The 9,950-nt window shown below is 35.2% G+C and overlaps 2 protein-coding genes across 2 annotated transcripts; both read right to left on the reverse strand.

The window, feature by feature from the left end:
- Nucleotides 1-1,505: 1,505 nt before the first annotated feature.
- LOC131604198 (uncharacterized) lies at nucleotides 1,506-4,498 on the reverse strand. The gene is made up of 4 exons (XM_058876658.1): nucleotides 3,931-4,498; nucleotides 3,056-3,274; nucleotides 2,106-2,966; nucleotides 1,506-1,999 (listed from the first exon to the last, which is right to left on the reverse strand). The coding sequence occupies exons 1-4, from the start codon at nucleotides 4,496-4,498 to the stop codon at nucleotides 1,506-1,508; spliced, it is 2,142 nt and encodes a 713-aa protein (XP_058732641.1).
- Nucleotides 4,499-4,585: 87 nt separating this feature from the next.
- Nucleotides 4,586-9,246, reverse strand: LOC131604199 (uncharacterized). Its single transcript, XM_058876659.1, has 9 exons — nucleotides 9,080-9,246; nucleotides 8,837-8,950; nucleotides 8,336-8,491; nucleotides 8,153-8,200; nucleotides 7,126-7,328; nucleotides 6,901-6,990; nucleotides 6,364-6,805; nucleotides 5,226-6,139; nucleotides 4,586-5,133 (listed from the first exon to the last, which is right to left on the reverse strand). Exons 1-9 carry the CDS (start codon nucleotides 9,244-9,246, stop codon nucleotides 4,586-4,588), a joined length of 2,682 nt encoding a protein of 893 aa, XP_058732642.1.
- Between the last annotated feature and the right edge of the window lie 704 nt (nucleotides 9,247-9,950).

A 9,950-nucleotide genomic window follows, 5' to 3' on the forward strand; every position in this document is an offset into this window, starting at 1 on the left:
ACTAAGAAATAACATTTTTCTTTTTTTTGAATCGGCAAAATTTATTATTCAGGATTGTAACCGCACACAAGAAGTACCCCAGTACAAGACTATCAGCTTAGGGAAATAAACTGCTAACAAAACAAAGTAAACAAGACACTAACAATTAAAGCATTGTAAATCCAAATTAGAAATGTAACTAGAGTATACTATAAAGACGCCAACTATTATGTTACATTTCCCAATTCAAATCAACCTTCAGCTTTGGTCATTTTAAGAGGTTTTCGTCTGATTGAAAATTTTTATAGTATTTGTTGGATCCATTCTAACAGAATTTTTCATTAAATTTTTTTAAGTTACCTAAATTTACTAAGTAACAACTAAATACAAAAATAAATTTCATTGATATTTACCTGCTTTACCAATTCCGCCCATATCCAAAACTGCTATAGAAACTTAACCGTCATTGAACACTTCACTTCATAGGCAGTGCTTGAACGGTGATGTATTATCAGCTTTGTTGAAGATGAAAAAAAGAAATAAAAGTTTGAAAAGAATGGTAAGAGAACCGAGGTAGATGATGAAAATAGAAGTGGTGAAGGTTTTGATCGTGAAATCCAAAGTGTGAAGGCCTGTTTAAATAGATAGTAAAAAAATGAAAAATCAAAGTAAAAAATTGAATATAACAAGTGAAGTAGTTGGGAAAAAACAAGTGATAGTAATAAGTGAAGTGTGTGGGTTGAATAAAACTGAAAGTAATTGACTTTGATTTGACCTCTCTCTGCATGAATTAATTGCATAGATTCTCTGCGTGAGGTAAATCTGCATTTCTACTTAAAATGTTAAGGTCTGATGCATATCTATGATATAAATACTGCTAATATTATGTCTGTTTTTTTTTTTTGACAAAATATTATGTCTGATATTAAATCCTGATGTGTGTGCATATATATTTATTATTGTTGTACGGTTTTTACACTGTGTTTTGTGTCAATTGTAATTGTTTTGCCATTTGATTTTTATGCTAGAACTAGAAAGAAACCCGTGCTGGTGCACGGGTAATATTTTAACTTTTTGTCGTTAAAAAAAAATGATCAAATGGTATAAGACGTACATCAAAATAAATAAGATTCATGAATCAAAGATATTGTTTCAATAAGATGAGTTTTGATAAAGTCATAACATATGAATGATAGTTAATAGTTTATACAATTTTTTTGCATGTAATTCTCGAGAGACAGTTGCAAAGGAATCTCCAAAACATGTGGCGACGAATAATAAAAAGGAAAACAAAGCTGCAACATGATTCCCCAAAATGAGTAGGATGTTTGGACCTGAAATAGCAAGGAAACAAAAAACTCATGTATTGTGGAAGTAAAGAACCATTATTTCTCCTAAATTATGTCATGGCATGATAAGTTTATATTTTTAAAAACATACTTTTCAAATGTTATGGAACACTTCTTTGAATACAACATTGGTGGTAGAGAGCATATGTTCTTTATCTTTGTCATGAATAAGAATCCTTAATCCCTTTTTGGATTTGACTCTTGAGATAGCCACGTATAATTGCCCATGACTAAAAACTTCTTTTGGCAAGTACAAACCAACATTGTCAAGTGATTGGCTTGAGACTTGTTAATAGTCATGGCAAAGGAAACAATAATTGGAAATTGACGTCTCACCAGTTTAAATGGCCATGGTGATTGTGAAGGGGACAAAGACATTCTAGGAATATAAAATAAGTTACCAACATTTTTTCCAGAAATGATCTTAGCTTCAATGACATGAGCAGCAAGCCTGGTAACAGTTAGCCTTGTACCATTGCACAAACCTTCAGATTGGTCTAGGTTGCGCATTAACATAATAGTGGCCCCAACTTTTAACTTTATTGAATGGTTCGGCAATCCCGAAGTCTTAAGAGCATTTAGGAACTCGGGTGTTACGTGCTCATATGCATCAAAGCTATTTGCATCAGATTTATCAGTAGAATCACTGCTAAAGTATTCTTTCTCTTCTCCTACAACAATTGAAAAATACCTATATTTAGATAAAATGTATGGGCAACAATAGTTTATATCTTGATTTCAAAAAGTTGTTATTATTAACTGAAATAACTTGAATACCTGGAAGAAGGTTTGTTATATATTGGTTGATATCATCGACTACTTCGATTGTTGAAGCTAAGATCGCACGACTTTGAAGATAATTGGAATCAAGATAGTTATGAATGAGATCAGGGTACGTATCTTCAACAATTCCCTTAATCGGATCTGAAAAGTTAGAAATTAAGAACTCATATGGAATACAAATATCAGCGTAGCCATCATTTGGCTCACACATGGTCCCATCTCCAATTTTTAAAATCCACTCAGAAAAACTCCTTATGTCATCAGCTGTAGAAGTAGGTTGACCAGTTTGCAAGCGCATGTTCTTTGTGAGCCTCAAGACTTTACAATGATCCCAAATGTAAGAAGCATTGATTGTTGCATGGATAATATCAGATCTAGTACCTCTTGGTATAACAGGGAGAATTTGTCTGAAGTCACCTCCAAACACAACAACCTTTCCTCCAAAAACTCTTTTAGATGCATGTGTGGTTCCACTCATAATATCTCTCAAGGATTTGTCGAGTGATTCAAAGCAAAACTTGTTAGCCATAGGAGCCTCATCCCATATGATTAGATCTGTCATCTTTAGAAGCTCAGCAAGATCATCTTGTTTTTCAATGTTGCATATAGAAGTTTCTAAAGTAGGGACAGGAATCTTAAATCTAGAATGAGCTGTTCTTCCACCTGGTAACAACAAACTTGCAATCCCACTTAAAGCAACCGGCAAAACAATTTTTTTCTTAGACCTAAGTGCTGCTGATAGAGTGTTCCACATGAAGGTTTTACAAGTGCCACCGTAGCCATATAAAAAAAAAACTCCGCCTTCCTGCTTTTCTACAGCATCAATGATTTCCTCAAAGATGCTTCTTTGTTCGTCTATATCAAGGAGATGTTTCCAAAGAGAGTTGTTAATGTTTATAGAAAGTTTAAGTAATTTAAATTGTTGTAACAACGGGTGATATTACCTGTAAGAGAAGCGTAGAGACTTTCAAAGAGTTGTTGTTGAGCAAGAACATCATATTGACGTTCATCATAAAGGAGTCGATTTCCTGTAAAGGATTCGACATAATCTTTCGGATATGGCATTGTCTTGAAGTCCTTCAAAGTTCGATTATTATTTTGCAATAGTGTTTCAATAGCCATGAGTGTCCGTTCTTTTAGTTCGGCATCACTCATTGTCAGACCTATGATAAAAAATAAACAAAAACAAAGTTTCAATGAAGAAAGAATGTTTCAACACACATTATGAACATCATCTAAATGTTTTATTTTGTATTGTTTATCATAAACAATTTAATATTTGTTACATTTGGTAAATCAGCAGTGAATGAAAAATTTAAAAAAGGTGCAGCATTATTCTTAAATGACCTATTCTTTATTGAGATCATTAAACAATGTTTCACTGTATCTATTTTTTCAATATCCAGTGGCTGCAATACTTAAAACAGCCGCAGCAACTACCAGCTCTGCACTTATGATCTTGTTGCTTTACGATAGCACGGACATGAGTAAGTCAAGATCACTACATTATGGTGCAAAAGTTCAATGGTTCAGAATTTTCTTTCAAGGACAAAGAACAGTTTGAACACAACAAATAAAGTATTATAAATTCCACACTGATACTGCATGAAAAATATGTGAAATTCCATATTGAAACAGTATGTAATTACAATAAGAGAGGTTTAGTAAAGATACACTTTGAAAAAATAGTTAGCTAATTTGTATAAAACAGTATGTAATTAGTAGAAAAGGGGAATCCAATAAATTTGCAAACGGCTGAAGATAAACAATATGATAAAAAATTGAAACACCGATTAAAAATTTAGGAAAGATAAAATACCTTGATCTCTTGCGAAGACTCCTTGATCATAAAGAATGCCATCTGATAAATACATCCAAGTCTTTCTCCAAACATGTTCGGGTCTATTCATCGATGAAGATAGTAACATGGTAACATATAGCTTGCGTAAAAAATGACCTGAACCCCACTGATGTGCCTCTTTGATGGCCTCGACAAATTCACGATCATCTTGTAAAAATCTCATTGCAAAGCATGCATCTCTAAAAGTTTTTAGCTTCTTACCGTCAACCGTCTTGATGTCTTGATAGCATAACAGACCTTTTTTGACAGTGAGCATCATCCTTAAATAAAACAACTCGCCAGTGCTTTGAGGAACCCAAATGAGTCGACCAATGGTATACCCTCGTTTCCTTGGTTTCCAACTTCGACTTCGTTTATGATAAACAAATTTAGAAACAAAGTCCCCATAAGTTAGTAATGTTGCTTCTTCATAAGTTTTGTTTGCTTCGAACCATGCTGTAAACATAGACTCTGTTACACTTGGTTTGAGCAACACATCACCAACCTGCTCATAGTCTTTGTAGTACACAGAGTTTTCACCTTCCATGTGAAAAAACAATCTTTCTACGGCTGGCTTTCTGCCATGTATAGAATAGGAAAATATTCTCCAACATGCTTCACTTGGGGAGATGTATCAACAATCCAAATATTGTTTGATCTCGTCGATGTTGTTTTTATCTTGGCCTTGTATGATTGCAGAAATTCTATCGGAACCTTTGTTTATATACTTGAAAAGGTATTTGATAGAAGTAATTTGGTTGCACCATTCCATGTTAATGTGGGCTTCGTACTTCAACAACAAACTTGGATTGTGAGGAACAACATGACCACTGTGAAAGATGAGTCCATTTTTCTCAATGGTGTGTTTGTTGTCTTTTCTCCTATAAACAGGATACCCTTCTTGGTCCACAATAGTCGTAGGTTGAAATTTCTTTGGGTAAAACTTGGTGCACCTCCCATCTTTCGTGCAAGGTGTTTTGGGATTTGCCAAACCACAAGGACCATGAACCATGTGAGCTTTGACCAAACTGTACAACCGAGGGTGTGTTTCGGGATCGGGCACTTCAGCACTAATGATCTTGTCAATGTCTTCTGGACCTGGATATTTGTTTGAAGGATGCAAGAAGATCAATATATGGGCATGAGGCAATCCTCTCTTTTGAAACTCGATGGTGTACATATCTATAGTTGGAAAAGCATAAGCAATTTAGAATTACTGTTATAAATTATAAACAATATAATGACATCAAAGTTAAGGGGGATAATAAACTCACAGGCAAGTACTTTGCCGAGAACACCTTTTTTGGTTAAATCTGTAAGCAATTGATCAAACTTGATTTTGAAGACTCTTGAGATGATATCCGGTCGATCGTGAGGTTTCAAATGAAGAGGTCTAAGTACTCTTTGAATCTCAGGCCAATTAGGATTACAAGTAAAGGTAATAAACAAATCAGGAAATCCAACTTTACTGCATATAGCCATTCCATCATAGTACAATTGATCCATAAACCTACGACCTCCGACAAAGGAGGAAGGCAAAACCACTCGTTTACCTATGTTGTTCCCTTGGGCTTGACTCTGGTCTCCCTCTTCATTTAAAGAGTTGTACTTGGAAACTCGAAGTTTTGGTTGATTTTTACGTAGCCATTCAAGTTTCTCAGACTCTAACATTGTGTAACCATCTACCAGAAATTGTTGGAACAACCTTCTGGAAGACAATAAAGTCTTAGCTTCATTTAACCTGGTTTGAATGCGGTATGCCAAAAATTCCCGAATTGTGAGCCTATTTCGTACGCTGTTATTGTTGGAAGGCAAGTCCCTATGAGCTACATCAGGTCTATAACCGTCCTCACCATAAGGAAAAATCAAAGGATACTGGTAAGCCATGTAAGCAGCATGCAGTTCGTTGATTCTCTGAAGTCCCCCTCCTCTTGTTTGCATAATGATATCACGCATTTCTGCCGTGTCAATATCACCAACAACCAAGGCTGCAACTTCAGACACAGTAGGTTGGTTATACACCCTTCCATCGGTGGATCGGTTAGAAATGTGGCGTAGCTTGAGGTTTTGAGTTTCCCCATTGTTTAACCATTGTTTTGCCATTTGAAAGCTCTTTGCATGAGGATTGAATTCGTACAGCATATTGGACAACTGGTTTACAACATCAGAACCAATGTTCTCCTTGTTCCTAACATAAAGAAAACAAAGTTGTCAATACTTGAATGGCCTTGTAGAAAAGGTGACAGTGAGGATTTATAGGTCTAATGATATAATAAAAGTAAAACATGGTGCCAGTGAGTATTCAAAGGCCTAATTATATAAGTCATGTAAAAAAAGTGACAGTGAGTATTAATAGGCCAAATTATATAAGTCATGTAAAACATGTGACAGTCAGTATTCATAGGCAATTACCTAAGGCCATGCATCCGGTTTTCGACTTCATTTTCCGTGTCATATATATATAACTGTGCAAATTTTGGTTTTTGCCCTTGAGGAGGCAGTAAACTCCCAATTCGATGACACGTTTGACCTTGTATCCTCATTGTTGGAGGGTCGCGACCATTGTTAAAACGATTGTCTATCTTTGCTCCCAGTGATGTGAATGCAAACATCATATTGTATAGTCGGATTTGTTGTTGAAACTTCCGGCTAACTATACTGTCATTATCAAATAAAAGTTTTGCAAGTTGCTCAGGAGGCTGTTTTAGCATTGGTAGTTCAACTTTGCCGTTACCACAGCACATCATAAACTTTGGGTTAGCTGAATGTGTACTTTTGTGCATCCTTTCTTGATACCACATCATTGCTTTGCAATAACAACATTCGATAAGAGGGGAACCGATATCGTAATATTCTACATAAGCATAGAATGTAGGAAATTTAGAAAAGGAAAGCATAATGGTATAATATTGGTAGTAATGGTAAAAATTCCAAATTACAATTATTTACCTTCAGAATGTCCGGTTGCGATGTCATTGATTGTAAAAGGTGCTTCAAGATCTTCTGAGTCTGAACAGTTTTCCTCGTCGGATAAGTATGCTGCAATAAACATACACATATATTTTCGACATGAGACAATGCCGTTTATGTTGACTGCAACGTTCTATTCACAGTTACAGTTAAAATTGGTCTATTGAATAAAAATTTGAGTGATAGAACACTTATTAAACATACTTGCAAACGGGTCGTAGTCGCTGTCCTCATCGGAGTCGCTATTAAAATCCATATTAACCGTAGGTGTAAAAATAGGACACGTTGGCTCCGTTTTACGCTGATGATTGGTCGTGGACTGTGACACTTGCGTTACCTCGTGAGAAACATGATTGTTGGATATCTTGCCTATTTGCCGAGCAGGTGGCGGTGTGTTAATGACACTACTGTTGAAACAAATGATGCATCAGTTATATTAATACAGTAGGCATTGTATAAAATGAAGGACATCATGTTTGGTACCTTGGTCCGGGTGTATCATTTGGAATGGGATGCGTCCGACTACTAGTTTGGCTGGGGAACCTTGTATTCAAATACAACACCAATTCTGGATCAAGCATTTGTTTTCTTGGCCTGCCTCTAGCTCGTTTGGGAGCATCACCACAACTGTGTTCAAGTTTAGTGAATACTTTGGACCTCAGTCACTTGCAAAACTTGATGAAAAACCTCAAGCCCATATAATATGTATCTCTGATAAATAACTTATTGAATATCAGAAATACAGTATGTATTCCTACACATAATTCTTATGGATTTAATGTCTCAAACAGGCTGAGGTTTAGACACCTATTATTGTTTAAATTGTAGGCTATTATGAGTTTTCTACATGTCTGGTAGGGTTACATTTCTGTCATGCATGAACTAAAATTTGATAGTCACCTCTTTTTCTATACACATTTAAAATACGGGTGTTTTAAAAACTCACCTTGGAAGCAATGTTTAAAACATATTATTTTAGAGCAACAATGTATAATATTCTTTTGAAATAATTAAGGTTACCTAGTGAACTTGAGCGGAATAAATGTGAAATTGAGCGTAGCCAAAGTGACATTATAAGCATCCTCAAACTAAGTATTAATTGAGGTGGCTCTAGACCAAGCCACATCTCATAATCTATTTATGACAATTAATATATTGAATATAAACTGGTCATATTCAGTGCAATAAGCTTGGCCTTAAACTTTTAAACAATAGTTGAAAACAGTATTACCTTGGGAATTTCCCATACCTCGGTTGTTGTTCTACCATAGTTGGATTACTGCCTCATATAAAACAGTATGAATTAAACAATGAACTTCAAAAAAAGTTAAGGTCAAAACATAATATAATTTTAAGATTATTTCAGGTCATGTGGGCAGCAATGTAGTTTTGCAATGTCAAGGCAGTTATGTACCTTGTTTGTCCGGTGTAACCGAGCAAACCATTCGTTGTGTGATGCCCTTCCTCTCTTTCCAGTATAGGAAACTTTCTGGTTAAGTTCCTAGCCATATTTGGAACTCCATAGTGATTCTTAGGCCTACCTCTAACTGGTCTGGGATTTAGTGGTAAGCTGTTAACAATAAAACCATGGAAACCATTATAAACAGGGATGTAATCAACTTTCAAGCCCTAACATTGTGTTAATGGTTATATATGTAAAGGCTTAGTGTAAACAATATTAGTTTAAAAAATAGAATCCACTTTCATGGGGCATCTTTGAACTATCTGAATCCTAAGTAATTTGTTTCAAGCTTAACTTGACACACAAGTTAATGGGACAGCCACAAATAGCACAGTTAAATAATTAGTTAAATGTGTTATCTTGATAAGCAAGTAAGGGATACATAGAGAAATATATATATATATATAGGTGAGTAACTAAGTTGGTGTGAAATAGTTAAGGGCTTGCACTAACGTGTGTATCGTAGAAGATCTTCCAGCTTCACCGACAATGTTTTCATGAGGAGACCGGTTTTGATTAGCTTTCAATGAGGAAGGAGTAAAGCCCTCATTTTCCTTCGCCGTAGAACTGGATGCAAATTTTGAAAATAGATTTGTTGCCAAAGTATCTATCGGTCGGGACCTTATATTTGTCTAAAAGGCGTGTCTTGTTACGCTAGGTTCCGAACCTTCAAAACCTAAACTTATACCAACTGACTGTCCAGAAATTCTCGTTCTTGTAGTACTGTTTTGAAGTGATGGAGTCAACTCGGACAAAGGTTGCCTCGGCGTGATTGACACTGGAGTATTAATAACTGCATCAAGGGCCAACTGTTGGTGAGGATTGTATTTTTGACGTTTGGAACGGTTCTCTTTCAAAAGCATTGACCTTCTTGATCATGCCTTTTTCGCGTTATGTTTTCTGGCAAAAGGGTCCATATTTTGCAACTTTAAGAGAGCTACAAAAAACCACCAAATTTGATTGTTATTGAGTTAGAAGGTGTAATTAAAATCCACAGGATATATAATCTATAACTATGCACATGTTGTCCCATTGACAATCCCTCTTACCATGCATTTAATGTACCATGGGAGTATAAACAGAATGATATCTATATATTAAAGTTCATGACAGGCACATTGTATTATTAAATAAACAAACATAATTTGGTGGTTGGATTACCATAAATGATTTACACCAAGTGAATTTATTGTAAGTTTGGTAATATATTCAGAATTATATAAATTGACATTCAGTAGAGGAATGCTTATCATGTTTTTGCTATGATGTTCTCCTGAATTCAGATAACCACCATTCATACCAATCCTTGTTAGCATTTTAGCCTAAGGTGAGTAACTCAACCACTATCAATTGATTATCTATTTCAAAATAAAAAATCATCCTAAGGTTGGGCAGTACCATGTATAGATTCATTTGTGGTGTCAAGAATGGATGCCTATTCATTGTTCTAAAAAATTCATCTTTATCTGTGGCTATTCCTTTAAGGTGTTATAGACAAAACAACCTAATAGTTTCTTATGTTCCATTGATGTGCTTAGCTGCATATATTTTAAGAACAATGAAGATT

The sequence above is a fragment of the Vicia villosa genome, linkage group LG5, assembly GCF_029867415.1.
Source record: "Vicia villosa cultivar HV-30 ecotype Madison, WI linkage group LG5, Vvil1.0, whole genome shotgun sequence".
NCBI lineage: Eukaryota > Viridiplantae > Streptophyta > Magnoliopsida > Fabales > Fabaceae > Vicia > Vicia villosa.